Below are 22,819 nucleotides of genomic sequence, written 5' to 3' on the forward strand. Positions count from 1 at the left end.
CTTTACTCATTGACAATTCACACTGAATGAATCTGCTGAAAAGGCAAGTAAAATGAATGACATGCATCCGCACATCCCCAGTTAACATGATCCCCATTTGATACATAACACCTGTTTGGCAGCATTAAATCTGTATTAATGCATCAAATCCAGGGTTGGGGATTAATGGAATACATGTAACGGGATTACATATTTAAAATACAAAATACAAGTAACTTTATTCTAGAACAGTTACAATTTAAATAGTTGGTAATTAGAATACAGTTACATTCAAAAAGTATTTTGATTACTGAAGGGATTACTTTGCATTTTATTGTCATTTGTTTTAATATTTAGTCCTTTCAGATGGAATGATGCGATCCAAAGTGCTTTTGAACAGCGGTGAAACACTTTCTTATGATTTCTCACAGTCATACGAGCAGACAGAGAAGTAAGTTTGAAGTAAGTTTGGAGCACAAGAAATATAAATAACCCTTGTGTAAATTGTCAGCTTTATGCTAAGCTAAAATGCTATTTCTAGCCATTTTACATGCATGTTACCAGGCACGATCATAATTGTTTATCAAGAAAATTCACATTGGAATTCACATAATTTATTTTTTCTAGTAAGACCTTTGATAAAAGAGTAAAAATTGTATTCTTGATAATAATTTTTGTATTGTGTACCTGTAGAAATATCTAAAAATCTTTAAAACAAGATGAATTTGATTGATCTTGTTTTAGAAACAACACTGCATAAGATATTTGTGTTTTTCACATAATGTATTTTTAACTTACTGTACAGTACTGGCAGAGTTTTTATAGTCAAAACTAGTGAATCTACCAGTGCTGAAGAAGTAATCCAACGTAGAATATGTTACTGACCTTGAGTAATCTAACAGAATATGTTACAAATTACATTTTACAGCATGTATTCTGTAATCTGTAGTGGAATCCATTTCAAAAGTAACCCTCCCAACCCTGATCATATCTAACAACAATTTAGCGAAGACTTGGAAACAACTGAGAAATGAACCTCTGACTTCTGACATATATAAGCATGTCTTTAGCATGTTACGGAAGGTTATATACATCCGTGCAATTAGGCCAAGACATTTGTGATGCTGTCGTTTCCTTCAGGATCAAAGCACGTGCTTATGTTCTACTAAAAAGAGGGAAGCCTGTTTTTTTTTTTTTTCAAGCAACACTTGGATGGAAAAATTACTAAAACCTTTTGGTCTTTAGTTTCATGAACAAACAAAAAACAGGAATCAATGGTGTAGTAGCGTCTGAAGAGGTGGGTGGGCATACTGTGAATGTATATACCCCGCCCCTTACAGAAACGGAAAATATTATTGGTTAGCAAATATCCAATCGCGTCTAAAATGAACGTTCTGATTGGTGAATAATTTTAGTCGGACTGCCTGTCTTGCCTGTGTCATCAGTTGCGCTCCTGCAGCTCTGTTAATCTATTATTGGTCAAATGTGATGACGCACCTCTTTCAACTCATTGGTCGTTTCTCTTAAGGTAATCCTGTGATAGGGAAGTTAAGTGATTGCCCAGAGGTAAATATTGATGTGCCTTAACGGTCGTTGAACTGGGCACTTTTCAGCTCAAAACAACATGACCTAAACACATTTTCGATACTCGACGGATCAAATACGGCGGGACAAATAAAAACCTACAGCAGACCGACCGTTGGGAAGCGCGTGACGTGGAGTATCGTTTGAATGCCGGTCAAGCAACGCGAGAGGAGACACGTCGCCTGAGTTTATTGTTCAACTATGTGATGATGGTTAAGCACGAGATGAAGAATGTCGTTTAAATGATGGATGGACAGCGCGAGGACCTAAATGTCGTCTGAAGCAGTGCGAGATGAGTTGACTGTCTATTCAACAAGTGAACGTTATTAGCTTAGCTTTCTGAGTTGACGGTGTCATTTTGGACGTCTCCTGTTGTTATAAAGCTCGAAAACAACAGCAGGCCATGACAATATAATAACATCGTCAGTATAATAATTATTTGGGATATTTTTTGGGGGGAAACTGATGTATTGAGAAACATGCATCGTTGTATTTTAACTTTTGTGAACTGATGTGTTGCCATTTACCATCCGTGGTACAAGTAATTTTGGGACATTACGTTTGACAACGTCTTGTAGGAATGTCGGAACATTTTTTTTAGGAAAAGTATTTAGTCTCATCTGTGATAAAACCAAATTAAGGCTTGGTTTGTAACACTTGAACCAAACCTGTTTGTGAGGTTACATTTCTGCTCAGATCAGGAGCTGCAGTCTGTGGATAAACAGGATAGTGTGTCTGTTCTCTCCTTCCTCTGTTCTCTACATTTCCTTAAAATGAAAAACTGTGAGTATCAACAAATAGACCCCCGAGCACTCGGAACATCCAACACTCCGATCTCCACCCTGCCCTTTGGGAGGAAAAGCTCCCAACGCCTCAGGAGGAAATGGGAAGTTTTCCCTGGTAAAAATCGCTTCTACTGTGATGGACGTGTTATGTTGGCCAGGCAGTGGGGTGTGCTCCCGCTGACCATCAGCCTTATTTTCATCACCAGTGGCTTATTTTTTAAATTTGAGTAAGTTGAATGCATGTTCTGCATCGTTATTATCATTATGCAAGCTTGTTCTGACAATTAGAAATGCTAACTGTAATTTTCTGAAGTATTGGCTTTTTATGCCTGTCCTTAACTTTTGTGTGGTTGACAACAGTTGCCCCTTTCTGGTGGACCACCTCACCGTCTTCATTCCAGTGATTGCTGGGGTGTTATTTGTATTTGTGGTCATCAGCCTCCTCCAGACCAGTTTTACAGACCCAGGGATTTTACCAAGGGCTTTGGCAGATGAGGCTGCAGACATTGAGCGGCAAATTGGTCAGTCTCAGATTGTTTTTCTTTTATTAAATTTTTGCACATCTTTTTTTTTTTACATTTTTTCTTTTTATTGATTTGTAGATTTTATGACATTTTTCTCCATAGATAAGTCAAGATCCTCAACATACCGTCCACCTCCTCGCACTAAAGAGATCCTTATAAATGACCAGGTGGTCAAACTCAAGTACTGTTTCACCTGCAAGATGTTCCGTCCACCTCGGACATCCCACTGCAGCCTGTGTGACAACTGTGTGGGTAAGATGGCATCTCCGTATTTCCTATTTTAAAAGCTCCAAAAATATCTTGTTGCTATGATTATGAATATGTATTACTTTAAGGCTAAAAGCAAATCACTTTCTTGTAATGTCCTTACATGATGATGCACAAGCACTTCCTGTGTGGGATGCAGTTTCTGAGAATTTGTTGTCTGTTCGCCTTACAGAAAGGTTTGATCACCACTGTCCTTGGGTTGGGAACTGTGTTGGGAAACGCAACTATCGCTTTTTTTACACATTCATTGTGTCACTGTCCTTTCTGACCTCCTTCATCTTTGGCTGTGTGATCAGTCACCTCACTTTACGTAAGTTTGTTCTTTCACAGCACCTTCAGAACCACAGTTCTACAGTTATTTTTCCTTTAACTGTTAGAAGAGGCCCTTCAAACTTAGTCTAACCTTCACACCGCTTTATCATAAAAACACACACAACCCACCACAGTTTTTGAATATACTAATATGAATATAACTAACGGTTGAGGAAGCTTTAAGGAATAGTTTACCTAAAATTTACAATTCTGTTATTATTGTCATTCCAAATCTGTTTGACATTTTCTTAGAACCAATTTCTTTTTTTTTTGAAGAATATGCAGACCATTTCTTTTTTCATATATTAAAAATGAATGAGGGCTGTAAAATTACAAAATACCAAAAAAGCACCATACAAATATCATAAAGTGGTTAATATTACTTTAGCACTATATTTCAAGTCAAGTTGTTGTAGGTGCATCCCAAACTGCACACTTCTGCACTATTCTACATCATTTTGTATCATGTAGTATGATAACTGAGAATGCAACAAAAATAAGTGTTTTATGAGTACTCAAATTATGCACTTCTTAAACCATCAAACCGTAGTGTGGAATGTTGGATACTTCACGCACTCAGAGTTCATGGCTTGCCGTACATAGCGGAGTTACGTGGCTGCGTTGCTGGTCTGACAAAACAAATGTAAATAAAGCGGAATGTAGCAACTAGTGAAACCACTGAAGACGGCACCTTATAAATCTAAGTTATGCTTTACCATCACCTTACGCTGTGTGACTATGTATATTGTTTGAGATACAAGTGTAGTACAGAGGTTGGCAAATGCCCTAAAGCTAGCGGCAACTCATTGCATGTGTTTGAAACGTCACTACTGTCAGCTGTAAAACAGCAAATGCTTCCATGTAGTAAAAAAACATTGTGTTCCATTTGGGAGGATACTACACTTTTAACATTCATACATTACGTGGCTGACTGCAAAGTTTATCTTGTAAGTGCATAGTGCGTCATTTGGGACACAGTTTGTGTTTCATGAAAGATAAAGATGCGGTTTAAAACAACAAAAAATTTAGTAAATGATGTCAGAATTTCATTTTTGGGTGAACTAATCCTTGAAACTGAAACCCTTCAATAAAAATGTGCTTTTGTTCAGAACTTAGAAACCTTTAAATATACTGACTTAATCTTTTTAATTATCATAATTTAATAGTTTGAAATTACAAATTATATTATAATGATCTAAATGTTGTTGTCTTTTTGTAAAGAAATAAATGTTGACAAGATTGTCCACTGATTTGGTTGTTATTTTAACAGGATCGCAAGGCATGAATAGTATCATCAAGGCAATACAGGAGACCCCAGCCAGATATCCTTTTTACTGTGTTTATGCCCTTTTCTCCCTCCCTGACATGCTTGTTTTTGAACCACCCATGGAAACACACAATAGACAAGCTGACAGAATTCACTATCTGTTTACAAGCTCGTTGTTGTAGGTTCCACCTTTTCCTAATCCCATTCATCCCTAATCGGCTCAAGCACTCCACCACGCCCTGATTTCCTATCAACAAGGCAACAGTTGCCTCGAGTTACAGATTTCAGAACAGCAGTATGCTGGTTTGTAGCCTTCTGAAGTTTGTGATTTGAGGTCATTGGTTACAGCCACAACCTGTCAAGGTGTGTGTGTGGGTGTGTGTGGGTGGGTGTGGGTGGGTGTGGGTGTGGGTGTGTGTGGGTGTGGGTGTGTGTGGGTGTGGGTGTGTGTGGGTGTGGGTGTGGGTGTGGGTGGGTGTGGGTGGGTGTGGGGGTGGTTAATGAATCTGGCTGGCTAAACACCAAAGGATACTATTGTGGTGGGCAGAATGGCTATACAAGTAAATGGGACAAATATTTACATGGTACTTATCTAATTGCTATTTTACTACTGTTTTTATTTAAATTCAACACACATTTTCATTTGCACCCTTAACCCATCCTGCACTATTGTTGAGCTGGTCATATGCTGCCTCTCCATCTGGTCGATTCTGGGTCTGTCAGGTTTCCATACTTACCTGGTGGCCACCAACCTCACAACCAATGAAGATGTAAATATCACTATGAATGTTGATTTGATCAATTGTGTAAAATTATATGTTAGCTAAAATATTTAAATGAAAATGTTCACTTTATCATACAATATTGTATGCAAAGTTGCAAACACACTTTAAAAAAAAAATTTTTTCATCCAATTATTATTGCAGATCAAAGGCTCTTGGTCCAGTAAGAGAGGGGAAGAATCAGGGAATCCTTACAGCTATAACAACATTTTTACAAACTGCTGTGTGGTGCTTTGTGGGCCGATACCACCCAGGTCATTACTGAATGCACAGGCAAACATGATGGCATATAGTCCTGCTATATCCTAGCCATCTGAAATTCAGTTCAGTGTGTGACTGTTGTGTATTAGGAATGTCAAGGTATCTCACTTATCTTGTTACTTTTTTGTTTTGCAGCTTGATTGATAGAAGAGGCTTTTTGCTTCCTGATGACACACCTCAAACAGTCACCTCTGAGACTGAGCTCCCTTTTTTCATGGCCAAGAATGACACACATATGGTAAGAGCACCTCCTAATGGACTGTTGGCTTTTGAAAAATATTGGTTGCATTACATTATAGTGATAAAACAAAATACAAAGTTTAGTTATTATTATATACAAAGTAAATGATTAAAAATCATGCTAATATTAAAGGAGTATTCTGGGTTCAAGACGAGTTAAGCTCAATCAACAGCATTTGTGTCATCATCTTGAATACCACAAAAATTATTTGGACTTGCTCCTCCTTTGCTTTAAAAAAAATGTCTCTTGAACGTTAAAATACTCACTGTTTCAAAGGTATAGCTACAAGATGTACTGTATAAACAGTATGCGTGTAAACATGATATTAGTGTGATAAAATCACTTACTAACCTTTTCTGGGTTATAGCCAATTTTATAACTTTGATGCCATGATGATGTAATGTCAACAAATCCTAAAACCCTTTACAGCTCAAATAATACATACGTTTTAACAGAAAAGTTAATGTAAGTGCTTTAAAAAAATTATAAGCTTCACATTTCTGCCTTAAACCCTCCACAAATGGTCCCCATTCACTTCCATTGTAAGTGCCTCACTGAAACCAAAGTCATGATTGTGCAGCTCCTATCTACTTGAGTGGAGGATCACCCGAAATCTTAAAAACTGCTTACCAAACTTGCATTTAAACAAAATAATAAAAAATTAGTTGTAAAATCTAATGCACCGGTATCATAAATTGTGATTCTTTACCTCAGATCAAGCTGAAAAATGAAATTTTACCAGCTTATTTTGCTAATGCACGTTCTCGAGTTGATTGACGGGCTATGTCTGTATCTAAAAGGTGATTGGCTCTTTTACCTTTTAAGGCAGGACTTCCTTTCTACATCTGTTGACCGTTGGGAGCTTAGAGCTCCTTGATTGGGCGTTCCAATTTCTCCCATTCATTTTAATAGAAGTGGCCTAGTCTCTGCTGAAACCCACATTTTTGCTATTTTTTTTTTAAAGAAAAGGAGGTACAAGTCGAAATGAATTTTTGTGGTAATCAACATAATGCCGCAAATGCTGTTGATTGAGCTTAACTTGTATTGAACCCGGAATATTCCTTTCAGAGATAAACCAAACTGAACCAAAAAAAGCTTCCAGAGCCTTTTTTCACCAAATGTGTTGTTGCACTTTTCTATACTTTTCAATGTCCTATTAGTAGAGCACCAGTGCTGAAAGACCAAATATCCCCTGCTCAAGTCAATATGTTGACCTGATCTAAACTACTGGTACATACTGTCATTTTTTTGTAGTTAAATGACTTATTGTTTTAAATAATAATTTATTAATCAGATTTTTTTAGAGGGGCCCGAATCTCTCTCTTTTTTTCCTTTTATACATTTTACACAGTTTTAGCCTGCCATATTGTGTGTTATGGGGTTAAATAATTGTCATTATTTTTCCTTAGTCTGATATTTGGGGTTATTTATTTTCTTATTTGCTCATAATAATTTTAAAGATGTTTTCGCTATTCATGTTACAATATTCTTAAATGACTCAAATGAAACTAAGGTTACACAAAAGATATTTAGGAACATCTTTACCTCTTCTTTTGAAGATTATGAAGTCAAGATGAGTAGCATTTTAATTGAAAGTATAATTTTTGTTGGAATTGTGAGAATGTTTGTGAAGTCCACCAATCTTAATTCAAATCTCATTAGTTTAATTTGTTTTATTGCTACTTTTATTTTAACCTGTATCAAGCCCTAAACTTTTGAGATATAAACCTCATACAGGAGAACTGTCAAGAATTTGCTCTCTCCTGCACTTCCTGAAGGCTTCAGCAGCTCTGTGAAGTTTGATGGTAAGGGTGTGTCATAAAGTTGCTTGCATGCCATTTTTTATGTCCCTCTCATGGCTCCTTGGTCTTCATTCTGCTTTTTATTGAAACTGTCTGCTTGGCTTCCATATCTTTGCTTTGAAATCATTACCATGAGAATCATATCTGTCATGAGAGAAGAAAATTCTTTATATTCTCTGTTCCTTTGCTCCTTGTGAGTTGAATGTCTAAGCTGACATCTGTTTTAACTCCATCTTGTAATGGTCATATGTTAATATATTGGCGTTCTGCAGTTGTTCTGTTTTTCCTACATTATGTCATGGTTTCCTAATTGCTGTCTCAATATGACTCATCCATGCTTCTCTCATTTTCATCCACTCTCCGGGGATTGTGTTGACCGAGGTCATGTGCTTTGTAGATGAAGCTCACCCCTGTGTTGACTTCAAGCACATGTGTTCATTTCCTCCTGTCATGCTGGATCCCTCATCCTGATGTGAAAGGTGTTTTTTCATCCTTGCAGCCCCTGGAGAGCCATACACCACGTGCTGCATCAGCATATCATTAAACCATTAAATAATATGCTTAACATACCATGTGGCACTACATTTTCATCTCTTTTTTTTTGTTCCCCTCTGTTCTTAGTATTGAACTAACCTGCCTCTATGGTGAAGCGCATCTTTAATGTTTCATGTTTATTCTAAACTGACCAGCTTCTCATGCTGTGTATATGTATTGTTTTGGTGTATAAAATCAACTGGCACTTTAATGGTGGCTGTAGTCTTATGATTAGTGGCTTTGCTGCTTTCTCTTAAAAATTGTTTGTTGCCATTCTTTTCACAGTGTGCTCAGGCCACAAAGGAGTTTTTAGAAACTGTGGTGCACTCCTCTAAGATCCAGAGCACCTGTGCTCCAGTCACACCCAAAACCACCCTGGCGATCCAAGAGAGTCTGCTCCGCACCGTCTCCATCACTGTCTCTCCCCCCAGCAGGTCTACCTCTACCGGCTGCTCAGGCCGCCAGGCCCGACGCCCCATAGATATGCCCTGCCCCCAGAGAGGGAGCAAACAGGCTGTTCTCCATACCCATAAACCCTTGTTGCATCTACGCAGCCCCCCGTGCTCCTTCAGTCACAGTCCGCTCATTCTTAGTGATGCTCCCGACATAGGCTTTATCCCACTGCATTGAGTGCAGTGTCACTGCCACCAGCAGCATTGTGCAAATATTCTCTTCTGTGTCACTCACCACTCTGAAAACTATTATGAATAAAACTCAGGATCTTCTCAGGAATATGCCATAATTCAACAAACGAGAATACATCTGCTTTGAACGTAAGTCAAAATGGTATATTTTTGCATTGCAGAGAAGTGTCAAGATTTGTTTCCTTAAATATCAGCCTACACTTGGAGGGAAACAAAATACATCTTTCCAAAAGATGGCTTTTTTTTTTTGGTCCTTTTGCACAAGAATGAAACCTTGAGCTATTTTTCAGGCTTTTTGAATTTTAGACCTAAAGCAATAGTTATATGATTTGAAAGGTCATTTTGGTCTGAGAAAGCCTTCAGAGTTACCTGACTCTTTTGTTTATTTTTGTGATTTTGAAGACCTCTTGCGATTTTTAAACAGTTTGTCAAAAGTATTCACATCTACAGGGAAGTAGATAGAATGTCGCTGTGGACTGCTCTGATCTGAGTGTTAAAGGAATAGTTCACCCGAAATTGATAATTCACTCATTTACTCACCTTTATGCTGTCTCAAACTCATCATTTTCTTTCTTCTGTGGAACACAATCCATAACCAATACGAATCGAGTGGTTTAATCCATGTCTTCTGAAGCGATACAATTGTTTTTGGTGAGAAACAGACCAACAATTTTTCACTATAAATCTTGACATCTGCAGTCTTCTAGGTGCGATCATGATTTGAAGCTTGATTGCATTGAAAGCTTTGGACCTCATTGACTTGCATTGGCTGATTTTGAATTGTGAATTTCTACAATGGTATTTGTAACTAAAAACTTGATTTTGAATGATGCTGCATCCACTCCATTATGTGTCACTGTAAATCCAAGATTAAACGATCAAAAAGTTACTGAGTTTACCTTTAAAAACAATTGTTTTCCGCAGAAGAAAAAGTCATGCAAGTTTGAGATTGCATAAGGGGCAGTAAATAATGAGAGAAATATAATTTCTGGGTGAAGTATTATTGTATGTCTGTTACACAATGTTACTGTTGGTCAGGATTAATTATCTGTACTCACTAGCACTTGCAGTGAATTAACATATTTCTGTTTGTTTTGTGTCGTTTTAGTATTCCTTACTTTTCATTGGTGAGTTAGGATTTATTATTATTAATAAAGTGTTGTTTTTAAGCTTGAGAGAAAAGCTGTTGTAACTAAAACCTTTTTGCCTTGAGATTTATGTTGAATCAGTTATTTCATAATTGTGAGAGTCATTTAATTGTTATTAAATGAGAGTCTGGCACTGTAATTAAGTTGACTGTATAAGTTCCAGAGATGTCTTGCACATTTATATGAGAACTAGACCCTATTGAAGTTTATCACTGCCAGTGTTGGAAGGAAAGTAAAATAATGTATTACTTCTCTTGTGTTTTTGTCCTTTTTTCACCATAAGACTGTTTAATTAGGAGCAAGTGAAAGTCTATAAAATAATAAATGTCCTTTTCACTTACGGGCATGTGATTTACATGTGTAGATTTTTGTATTTGTTTAGATTCTTTGTGTGATTGAGCATGGTGCCATGAGCTGCTACATGCCAGATTGTGCAAATGCATTTAAACCGTAGATGGCACAATTTTCAACCTTTTGTTGTTCCATTCAGTAAGAGGATGTTGTTTGTCTTGGAACCATTATTCATTGCTTGATTGATTCATGCATTTTGCTTTCATTGTGCATAAGCCATTTAGGACATTTCAGACTTGGTTCCCTTTTATGCATATTGCAAAATCTGATGTAGTTATTACTTATTCCATATTTCAGTTTTTGTATTTTGTTTTTATTTTTAATTAACCACAGTTTCCTCAAACTAACTTTTATTAGAAAAAGATTTTGCCTCTGCCAGAGCTCTAAAACTAATATCTTGGCAGTCAGGTTCAGATACGAGACATGTGCATCTTGCTACATATTTAATCAGCACAGATCTAAGCATAAACATGATTCACCACTAACATTAATGGCCAAACATTGCTCAGTGATATTATACTTGCCAGAACCTGAAAAACTGTTGCAACCAATTCATTTAGCAAGAAATTGCTTTTAGCCAGGCATTTATTTGCTGAATATTTTGCATTATTTTCCTGTAAGAGTGCCAAGAGGGAAATTCTGTTAATTGAAAGTATCAAAGTATCACACCTTATTAAAACACATGGAGAATATTAAATGGGAATGTGTAAGTTGATGGTATTTCCTCAAAGTCACAGCAACCGCATTGAATCAATCGCAGATCTAAGAATGTGCTACCTTCTCCTGTGCAAAATCAGAGTGGGAGAAAATACCCATGTGGTTACCCATTACTACTTGTGCAGAGAGCAGCATAATAGGTTGAGCTTCTGTTACTCTTTGTATTTTTTCTTTGCAATTTCATTCAGTTCATTTTGTGCTGTAACTAAAGAGGGTGCAAAAGACAGAATTTTTTCAATCAACTGGCTACACTAATGATTGTGGGACAAAGGTAAGGCAGGGTGCAGAGGTTAATGCAGATTTGATAATGGCTTCAGCACAGTGCCTCACAAATAGCCCTTCACTTGTAATTGTATCAGTAGTCCGGCAGGTAAAGGAATAGACAAAGCTGGCTAATAGACAGCAGGTTGCATTCACCTACAACTGTTGTTTGCATTCTCATGTTGTAGTGGTTATTGAAAATGGGTATCGTGTGCCAAACTCAGGGACACTTTGTTTTAACAAACCAACAAATTCATTATTTTAAGGATTGCAGAGTTACTGTAGCTTCTCTTTAAGTTCTATAGGGCCACCCACACACCATGCACTATACATGCCCCTGTGATGCACTGTCCAAGGGTGAAGGTTTTAGCCTTGTTTTAAGTCAAATAAGACACTGAGGTTTTGACTCCAATGTTAGCTTTTGAGTCTCTCCTGATACGAACAAACATCTGTTATAATACATTAGAAATCTGTCCATATACAGCATTATTCCTGTTGAAAACCTAATTAAATACAGGAAAAACTAGATGATGTTTGTCAGGAAATGAGATCAAAAATGTAATTAATGAAATGTTTAGAACATTAAAGATTTCAAACTATTTTCTGTGATCAAGTCAGTGTGTGTATGGTCTCTCTCTGTTCCGTGGACCTTGAGTCACTGAATCTTTTCGAATGGACTTTAAGTCATTAACCATGGTGTTACTGTGAATGTGGTAAATGATAAGAACTGTGGGATTTTATTGAAATGAGTACAATAAAGGTTATGGCAATAATGCAAAACAGATAACACCTTTTAGACACATCAAAGTGTTTCAAGATTTATTTTACAGCACTTGAAAGTGTTCTCAGTACAGACCTGAACACATGCCGTAGTCTTCAGACCGTATCAGAGTCCTGTAATCACATGGATCTTACTGATGTTTTTCTCCATATCTAATAGGCTCAGTGGTTAATTTAGCTGATACCAAACTCGTCTGTGCTTTGTTTTACTGCATGAAAAGTGTAAATAAACCTTATTCTTCAGCTGTGGTCTCTTGATTTTTTTTCTTCAGTATAGTCATAGACAAAATGAAATGCTGCATTAGGCCATGTTAGAATCCAAGTATAGTGACACGTTTAACAAGTACCTTTTGATGTCCAAAACAATCTGCATAACATCATAAAACAAAATCCCCATAAAATAACAGATGAAAGGTCAGCTCCAACAAACACTAATGCACTGTATATGGAAATTAGTACACCAAGGTGCAAAATGGCATCTTTGTTTGGATTCATTTGGTAATCTCTCTCTTAATTTTAAGACCTATTTGAAACAATCTTTTGACAGCAAATCTGTATAAAATGACTAATAAAAACATTTGAATGAAGTCAGAGAGACTACACAATAGTAGGTTATATAACAGACATGTGACCGCTACTCATTAAATCAGTAATAATGGGTGCAATAACAATAAAGAAAGGCCTGATATGTATATAGTCATAAACTCATTTTTGTTCAGCTGCTAGCTAATAGCAGAGTCATGCTAACTTCCAGTAACAGGTCTGTTGATTCCATATGTGTACTATGTGAACAAAAGTCTATTTTACAAAATGAACAAACAACCACCCACCCATCCTGCATACATGCACTCTCACACACATATGCTCTTGCACTCCACCAAGCAAACAGTGTGTAGCTCTTTGTTGTTGTTTTATTTATTTATTCCAAACTGATGTTGATATGGCTGGAGAGATGCTTATAAATTAACTTAAATAGTGTGCCTAACAGGATTCATAAACTGACATCATGGCATAGTAAACAGATCTTATAATGAAGCCTTTCTGATTTTATATATTTTACAATTATTTGTATTATTATTATTTGGCTGTGTGTAATTGGTTGAATAGGTAAGTATTGGCAATAAATTAATATGCTATGACTTCTGCCATTTTCAGTTCACCAACCCTAAACCGTGGCACAAAAGGTGAAGGCTCATGATTTTAGGAATAAAACTATGAAGACTTTTATTTATTCAAGCCATGGTGGATGAACATTTCAGGAATAGTTAGCCAAGGCTAATCTAACTGATCTCTTACAGATTCACAAACCATACAAATAGCCAGGCAACTTTTGTAGATCAGCATGTTTTTTCTTGGATCTGTCATCACTTTACTTGGGAGAATATGTGGGTACTAAAGATGGAACTGAGTTCTTCAAATCATAGTGTCTCACTGTTTTCATTGGAAGGCAATGGGTTGTCATTATGGAGCATATTTTTTCTTTACAGGTGCACTAAGATGGATGTGCTCTCTGATGTATTATTAAAGAAGAAAACTGTGTCTGAACATCTTGAGTAGTTTAAGAAATACAAATTGGAAGTAGAACATTTTTGGAAGTATTTAAAGGGATAGTAGATATCTTTGCTGAGTAGGTCCTTAAAATGCAAGTAAATGGAGATTTTCTTTTTAAGCTCCTTAAATCACAGACAGTCAGCATAAACATCATCGATATGACTCCAGTGTGAAATGAATGTCTTCTAAAGCGATATGATCACATTTGGTGTGAAAAAGTTCAATATATAAATACTTTTTAACAATAAACCATTGCTTCTGTTAGGTTTCATTAGAGGGTGGAGACAAGAGCATTCTCTCGTGTTATATATTCACGTTGCCATGATACAGAGGTAATCTTACATTCTCCACTCAGTTGAGACATCCAGGATGAGCACACAAATTTGAAACAAGTTTGAATCAAAGAGGTACTTGACACTAGCATTGAGCGGTGTGTTGAAATGCTGACTCAAGTCATGAGAAAGCATCTTGATGCCCAGAATTCAGTAGTAAGGGTGCACAGGTTTTTAGCAGTATACCTGTAAACAAAACTTTATTTATAGGTATACTGTTAAAACCTGTGCACAGTTTTGTTTACAAGGCACCAGGTTGCTGCAATGAATGCCTCTGAAGAATACCTATCAAAGTCTCTCTAGCATGTCAGTCCACTGGTGTCCATCTTTGGAACAATCCTCGGAGACTATTTCCAATCTTGCCAGTGCAGCTCCTATCTACTTGAATGAGATTTACTCACACTCATGCCATCCCAGATGTGTATGACTTTCTTTCTTCTGCAGAACACAATGATGATTTTAGAAGAATATTTCAGCTCTGAAGGTCCATACAATGCAAGTGAGTGGGTGCCAAAATGTTGACGCTCCATTAAGCACATTAAGGCATGTATTAATCATAAAATTAATACATACGACTCCGTTGTTTTAATCCATTTCTTCAGAAGTGATATGATAGGTGTGGGTGAGAAACAGATCAATATTTAAGTCCTTTTTTGCTAGAAATTGCTCGAAATTCTTCTATAAAAACGTAAATATTGATCTATTTCTCACCCACATCTATCATATCACTTTCTGATTTAACCACTGGCATCTTCTGGATTACTTTTATGCTGATTTATGTGATTTTTGGAGCTTCAATATTTTGGCATCCATTCACTTGCATTCTATGGACCAAAAGAAATTATTCTAAAAATCTTCATTTGAGTTCAGCAGATGAAAGAATGTTATACACATTTAGGATGGCATAAGGGTGAGTAAATGATGAGAGCATTTTCATTTTTGGGTGAACTATTCCTTCAACTGTTGCCTGCATGATGATGATGTTTTGAAATACTGCACATCTGTGATGCAGAATTCCAGTGTGGCAGATGATTCTGGAAGCTTGTCAAAACTGCAGGGGTTGTTGGGTTTATGATAAAGAACTGTGTTTCTGCATGCAAATTTAGGCACCTGGGATTTGCATGCATTTGATGAAAGCTGAAATAGGCATGGTGATATCTTTATGACCATAGTCTCAGCTTCTCTGCTGATGACCATGATTTTAGTACTTCAGAATTTTTAGACCTGTGGTGTGCCTTGACATGAATAGTCTAGAAGGAGTTGCTTTCAATTTGGGGCACATCCTGATCTCTTCACAGTGGAGTATATCACATTTTGGGTCTTTGGCCATGTACCACTCAGCTTCCATTTTTAGATGCAATTTTTGGTTTAACAAAACATTTTAATTTCAGAGGTAAAAATCACCCAATTTTGATAAATGTAGTTTTTGAACAGGGTGAACTTGCTGACATTAAAGTCTATGTGTGCAATGGAGGTGACAGCTGGCAGAGATTTGCATGCTAGAGAATTCCTCTGGTGGTGAGGGGGGGAAATTCTGGCCCTTAGTATTTATTATTGCTTCTCCTGTTTCACTTCTGCTGGTGATAGGCGGGCCGATGTGGACTTAGCAGGAATATATGAGAACAGATGAGGGGTTGTTGCATAACTTCCTTCTGATATGGTTCCTTTTTAAGGCTGGGGTTCTCTGGTATGTTCCATTTGAAGGAGGAATAACCTAAATGTACTACGGGGTTCTCATCTCTCTGTTTTATGTGACAGATTAATAATGCATTGATTAGACAATACAAAAAGTGGCTTAAGAACTCAATATATTGTGGTTTGTTTTTATTCGTACATCATTGAACAACCTACAGTTTACAGCAATCTGTTTTGCATTGTGTCCAGTTCTTAAAAGCGTTTTTGCATTCCGTCTGTGCTATTTTTAATTGTCACTCTATGTACATGTGCTGTCTTTTGGACGCATTTGGAGCATTTCACTGGTATTTAGCCTCATAAACGCAGCATTTTTAGGTTGTTTTGTCAAAGTAGAAACTTCTGTATTCTGTTGTGCTTCCTCCTAAGTGAGCAGTTCTCAGTGCTTGTGAGATTTGTGGAGGCGTGCTGCCACCATTTGACGTAGTTCATATAAACAGATGTACTTCATGCTTGAAATTATTGTATGTAGGAAAATCCTTACTTTTATTGCGGAATTTATGCACGACACATCATGATTAATTGCGTTATTTTGTTTAACGTGTTATTTTTTTTTTATATAATTGATTATATTTAATTAATGCATTTTAATCGACAGCACAATTATGCCCCAATGGAACATCCCAGAGAACCCCAGCTTTAAAAAGTAACCATATCAGAATTATGCAACAATGAACAATACTTTTACAGCATTTATTAATCTTGATTAATGTTAATTTCAACAAAAACGAATATATTTTTTTAAATCAAAAGCTGTTGACAGTCAATTAAATATGAACTAACAAAAACGATTGTATTTTTATTAACTAACATTAATCATAGATTAATAAATGCTGTAAAAAATACACTGATTTGTAATTTTCTGTAGGTTCATCCTCGCGTTCTCTGCATTCAGTGTACTTTATGTATATTATATAAAGGCCTTTGTAAATATGACTTGTTTTGAAAAAGAAAAGGTGATTTTAAATCCTTAAGAATGACTATTGTCTGTTACAGTAACTTTTTTTGTCTGTGCATATCCACCCACACATTTATTTTCTCCTACGACATAGAAATGTAGATGTGCTTGCGTAACAAGAGGCCTGGCAGTACATTTTACCCAAGAGTAACTGTTGCAAGGTAGGGAGCAGCCTTAATAATCCTTAATGAAGCCAGAACTAGCTACATCTTAGTTAACTAAATAAATGCAGGTGGCACACCTTGTTGTCCATGAAGTAAGTCGAGAACAAACACTATGAAATAAGATATTATTCACACAGAGAGGCCACTTTAAGAGCTGAGTGTTCCATGATCCACAGTTTTGTGGATCATGACCAGATAGACATGAAACTTGTCTCTTCATACTAAAAGATACTTATGCAGTGAAGGGCTGTGAACATAGAATATGGTAAACCGGACAATGTGCTAGTTGTCTCACATTTTAATCCAGTAAACATTTCTCAGGGTTGGCCATTGAGTGTTTTCGCCAAAATGCTGTCACACTACAAAGGGGTAAGTTGGTGCAGTGGAACCTGCCATTAAAACTGTTACAGGTTTTTCACCATTATTTACACAATAAAACTATTTAATAAATAGCAAAAAATGTAAAGGTAACATACAAAAATACCAAATCTTTGTTTTGGCCAGCGAAAATTGTAATGAATAATTTGCCATTTTAATTTAAAGCATTTAAAACACAGGTGACATCTTGCCCCAGACTGACATTTGTACAAAATATCCTTATCTTGAGAGCCTAGTGCAACCTTTTGGTTAAAATCTACCTTTGTTTTATATTTTACACTTGCCTTAATACTTGCAAGTGTGGTTTTAAAAGGATACAATTTAAGGGGGTTTTGAATGTGATGTTTCAATCTAACATACAATACATATGCTTGAGAAAACGCAAATTTGTATAATTGGACTTTTGGCTCAAAAACGTATTGTTACTGCGATATAGCCCTTGTGAAAACATCCTGTCTACTGCCTGGTCTGATCAGAATAAGTGTAAAAATATGCAACGAAAGCAAGAATTTGCAGCTGTCATGTTGCCACTGTGACCACATGACAAGATACAACTGTAAAAATCAGGTTGTGTTTTCTTCTTAGAGCATTTGGTAATGGCGAAGTCCCTCAGTTAGTGAGAATCTGTTTGTACATCACAGATACTTCTGAGCTTGCATAACACAATTCCAGAAGTTGAGCAGCCTCCTAGGACCTCCAGATAAGAACTTGAGGATCTTATCAAACTTTGACTGGACTTAAATTCTATTCTATATTAGTGGTAATATTCTAATATTATACCACTGTAGTTCATTTTCAGTGTAGTATCGAAATGTAATTTCAAGAATCTTATGCGTCATCCTTTTTGTCAAAGGCGAAGTATTAAAATCACATGATGAACACTTGCATAGATCATAGACTATGTAAAGACACTATTTAAAGATTTAAAAAAGCTTTATTATCATTCTGTTCTCCAGTCAGTGCACTCTGACACAACAGAGGAATGGGGAAGTCTAGTTCTTTATCAAAAGTGAATTGATGGGCAGTCAAAATTCAGCAAAGCTCTCAGACAGTGGACTTGTTATATAATGTTTTGTTATATTTCTTGCCAATCTGCTTGTTCTAGTCCATTCACAAAGCCTGACACCTCACCCCAAACCCATAATGAATTATGGAATATAAGTAGCCATGATCATTATGTCAAACCCAGCTTAGTCACTTAGAGGCAGCTTCTATTTTGCATCGAGATTTCAGTCTTGTGACATACTCCAGGGTTTGTGTCATCCTACTGAGGAAGCTGTACATTCTTGTTGACTTACATGGGCATTCTGCCTGATCCTGAATGGTTAAGGTTACAAAGAGGCAGAAGTGCTATGGCCTTCTTTATCAAGCGGGGAGTTATGTCATTTAATCCACAGAAATGTCTGTTTGGATCCGATGCATTCCACACTGAAAACCAGTTCTGGTAACAAGACATTTTATGGTGGTGCATTGACCTTTTGTGTCTAGTCTTTTCAGGAGTTTGAGCAAGCCATTGTCAGAAATTATCTACCAGGTAAAGCCCAAAAAAAAACAGCAGGATGCGGTTTGTAAACCTAAACTTGTTATGTTAGCCTGTTAAAAACAACCTTGTCTCATAGTTTGAATGTTACTATTACAAAATTTTTGCAAACTATAAATTATTTCCTGTTTTTGTTGGGGGGGTTCACACACCAATCACGAGTACAGCGGCTGGTTTTTACTTTATAACACGTATTTTTCATGCTATTACTACTCACACACTGCTGTGCTATGATATCAACACGTTTACTCTAATGCATCATTTGAAAAAGACAAATTATGGCTTTTGCAGACACCTACATTTACTACATATTATTTATTTGTGATTAGCTTGCATGGTAGCTCTTTGGGCTTTGGACTCATAGACTAAAGTTCGACCCAAGCACACTTAAAACTAGAGTACCATAGGAACAATAAGAAAGAATGTGGTCGCTTCAGAAAATGTGTGGTTAGGTTTAGGTGTTGGTTAATGGTAAGGATGTCTGCTTTGTTCACTTCTCATTTATCTTTTAGGACCCTATTGATTAGGTTTTGGCTAAAGTTTTAGCTTGGGGTTCTACGTTTTACTCATTAAAACATCTAAAATTACCCTTAAAAACCTTGTCTGATTACAACATAATGTTACTTGCTTTTGGCACCCCCCCACTGGACATTTAACTAGGAAACTGCAGCCAAACGTGTAATACAGCATGTATTTTTATTTGCGTAAATGTTGCCATGGTCACATATTTCATGACATCAGGCTGGTTAAAAATGCTCTAAACTAATTTTAAAGGGATATTTGATCCAAAAATTGTATTACTGCCATGAATTGCTTACCCTCTTGTCATTCCAAACCCACACCAATGTCTATCTTTCTACAATTAAGAATGTTGATGCTGCAGTTTTTTTCAAAGTAAATGGGGTCTGAGGCTGTCATTCCCAAACATTCTCTCCAAGAGCTCCCTTTGTCTTCAAAGGAAAAAGAATGGCATATGGTTTTGGTGTTAGAATTTTGTTTTTGGGTAACCTATCCTTTTTGAGTGTATTGCTGAAAGTCTAAAAACAACAGGCATGGTCCATATAGAAAGGTCACATCCAGGAAATATTATTTAGATTAGATTTCTAAACTTTACTTAAATTTAAGTAACCCTGAAAATTCTCCCTTTGTTTGCCTATTGCAGTGTTGTTTTAACAGACTTCCTAGCAAGCATTTAAACAAGGTGTAATCAAATAAAGAAAATCTGTCCCCACCCACAAAACTCAGGTGTTGTATTAAGATCCAAGGGAGGCAGAACTGTGCAACAAAAATAATAGTTGTATATCCTTTTATCAGCAATTTCAGGACTTAACTGTAACCTCTCTGGGTTATGAGACTAGGAACCACCTTTCTGACTATTGACAACTAGATGCTTTTGTTTTAAAGCTGCAGAATGTGATTTTTGTTGTGTTTACATCCATTAGGTTGGGTGGGTACACCCTGAAGTGTGTTGCAACGGTTGTCATTACACCTACAGTTAGTGACATATCTGCTTGCACCCATCACTGTAAAAAAAAAAAAGAAGTGGTAACATAAATGAACTGGTTTTATTGAAGTCAAATCAAACTGACGGTAACACCAAAGAAAGCATTTTTCAAGAGTCCGATCAGGTAGAAATAGCATTACCTTAAGGGGCTGTTCACACTAATAGCATTTGCCATCCATCTGAATTAGTCTTTTGTTAAAATTGTATTTCTATGTAAACATGTGCTAGACCTTTGCACCGCATCACGCTGATTTTTCAGCATCTCACACAGGAGGATATTTTTAAGATGCAGTGTTAAAAGAATAATCCAGGTACAATACAAGTGAAGTTCAATAGACAGAATTTGTGGCATAATATGTTAATTACCTCAAAAGTATTTCAACTTATTTAAATGTGAATCTGTAAACGGTAAAATACTCAGTTTTTCAAAAGTATACCAACAACACATAAACAAGATTTTAGTGTAATAAATTTGCTTACTAACCTTTCCTGTGTAAAGTTATATCCAATTTTACAACTTCGTTGCCATGACAACGAATCGTTGTGAAACCTGGAATCCTGCAAACATTTTTATTGAACCTGGAATAACTTAAACACATTTCGAGACACCTGTGTTCTGTTCTATATGTTGCACTACTTTTGTTTTTTAAGCACAAGAACTAATTTGGTCTGAACAGCAGATTTTTCCATTTTACAGAGCATCAGAGCTTTCAGTGATGTGCAGGGCAAATATCAAGTATTTCCTTTGTTTTACTCCCATTTGAATGTTCTAAATCACTTCAGGCCAGGGTCATCACCAACAATGCCCTCCTACCTCAAGACAAGCTATTTTTAGCCCAATGACGCAGGTGCCTCATATCATCACCTCCTCAGAACACTGATGAGGGCTCCCTCTTCCATGCTGCCTGGCGACAGGGGGATGCTATTACCAGGGCAACTGAAATTGGTTGACATCACACACTGTCAGGACCTCCCCTATTAAAATGGTATTGCAGTTCAAGCCTCTGAGCACATACACATGACTGTATTATGACTAACCCCCCACTGCTGATGCCCCAAAGACCGATCAACAGCTTGAAAGCTGTGAGTCATCCTGTGGACTGCATAAATGCCACGTTGCAGAGAATTATCTTTTAGCAGCCTCTATTTAGCCAAATAAACCCCTTTGAAACAGATGTTTTTCATCCAGTCTAAACAAACATGCTGTTAACATTATATATTTAAGAACTGAGACATATTTGGCATTGTGTTCTTTTATTTTCCAATTCGTATGAGACATAAAAATTCAGATTTAGGACATAATAAGATATTACCCTGTGGTTGTAGTTTTTAATATCAGTAGGAGTAGACAGTTCCAGCTATATTCAGTTAGAACTGTAAGTCTAAATTAGTTTCTCGTTCATTTCTAAAGAACTTCCCTATATCCAGATGTTTTTTCCTGATGTATTAACACATGGTTTACTGTCTAGTTTTTGTCCTTCATTTTGGGAATAGCATACTGTATATTATACAAATTTGGACAGGAAAACAGTTATAGTTTTATATTATTTGTATATGCCATATACAGTATGTGTACAGTATATATGTGTGTATATGTGATTGAGTCAAATCAAGACCTCAAATGTATTTTAAAGTATGAAAACAACTCATTCAGTTCTGGGCTCATAACCAGTTTAGACCAAATAAATAAAAGCTCTTTAATAAAGCAATAAGCTACAAAAGCCAAAATGTCTGTTACAGCAGGGCCATAACCACCAAAGACATTTATAGAGGCATTGTACGCAGATTGACCTGACAGTAAAATCTGAAACCATAGGTTGACGTTTTTTTTTCAACATGGGATCCGAACCTGGGTCTTCCATGCTATTGATGCAACATGCTTCTGGCCACACCACAGTGAAAGAAAAATACATGACAGCCAATGCAAACATTTCTGATAGGAGATGGTGCTTGTTGATAAGTGGGCATAATGTGGCCAAACCTTGGATACTATTGACACTCTGAAACAACATGTCAGATTCCTTTGGCAGGACATGGCTCATTCAATCAGAATTTAGAGTCGGAACAACACATTTTATAATAATGAACTAAGGACATGCCTACCGGAAATACACATGGTCTTCAGGTGACAAATATTCCTGGACCTTAATATTTCAATATGCCTTTGTTTTAGTTTCTTGGATGGAAACTGCATGATATATCCTTATGAAATCATATCCGTTTGTAGATTTGAATATAAAGAATGGAAACACACTTGTGGTAGTTTATCCTAGCAAGCTAAAACCTTGGGTCAAGGTAAAATATTTGCAGAGGTAAGAACATATGTGCTTTTCATATTTAGGAATTTGAATATCCAGAAAATATGATTGCTATAGCTTGAATCTAGAAGCGGGAAAAGAGTGTTTGAAAGAATGTAAGAGTAAATAGACACTTTATGGTGTTTTAGTATTTAGAAGAACAC

At 36.5% G+C, this 22,819-nt stretch overlaps 1 protein-coding gene across 2 annotated transcripts; it reads left to right on the plus strand.

Moving 5' to 3' along the window:
• Positions 1-1,481: 1,481 nt before the first annotated feature.
• LOC127658354 (palmitoyltransferase ZDHHC18-A-like) lies at positions 1,482-12,433 on the plus strand. 2 transcript variants are annotated; one of them, XM_052147601.1, is made up of 10 exons: positions 1,482-2,575; positions 2,709-2,869; positions 2,975-3,124; positions 3,312-3,449; positions 4,722-4,773; positions 5,386-5,488; positions 5,645-5,754; positions 5,897-5,999; positions 7,740-7,807; positions 8,624-8,766. In XM_052147601.1, exons 1-9 carry the CDS (start codon positions 2,337-2,339, stop codon positions 7,776-7,778), a joined length of 1,095 nt encoding a protein of 364 aa, XP_052003561.1. In that variant the 5' UTR covers positions 1,482-2,336; the 3' UTR covers positions 7,779-7,807; positions 8,624-8,766. The 2 variants fall into 2 exon arrangements, with proteins under 2 accessions (XP_052003561.1, XP_052003560.1); XM_052147600.1 differs by lacking the exon at positions 7,740-7,807 and having other exon boundaries at positions 8,624-12,433.
• The last annotated feature ends 10,386 nt before the right edge of the window (positions 12,434-22,819 follow it).

The sequence above is a fragment of the Xyrauchen texanus genome, chromosome 17, assembly GCF_025860055.1.
Source record: "Xyrauchen texanus isolate HMW12.3.18 chromosome 17, RBS_HiC_50CHRs, whole genome shotgun sequence".
NCBI lineage: Eukaryota > Metazoa > Chordata > Actinopteri > Cypriniformes > Catostomidae > Xyrauchen > Xyrauchen texanus.

What these genes read in the sequence shown, in the direction of transcription:
- LOC127658354 (XM_052147600.1), top strand. Translation starts at nt 2,337, where the DNA reads ATGAAAAACTGTGAGTATCAACAAATAGACCCCCGAGCACTCGGAACA. An exon ending in GGCTTATTTTTTAAATTTGA is followed by an intron (nt 2,576 to 2,708) that starts GTAAGTTGAATG and finishes GGTTGACAACAG; the next exon opens with TTGCCCCTTTCTGGTGGACC. An exon ending in TGTGGGCCGATACCACCCAG is followed by an intron (nt 5,755 to 5,896) that starts GTCATTACTGAA and finishes TTTGTTTTGCAG; the next exon opens with CTTGATTGATAGAAGAGGCT.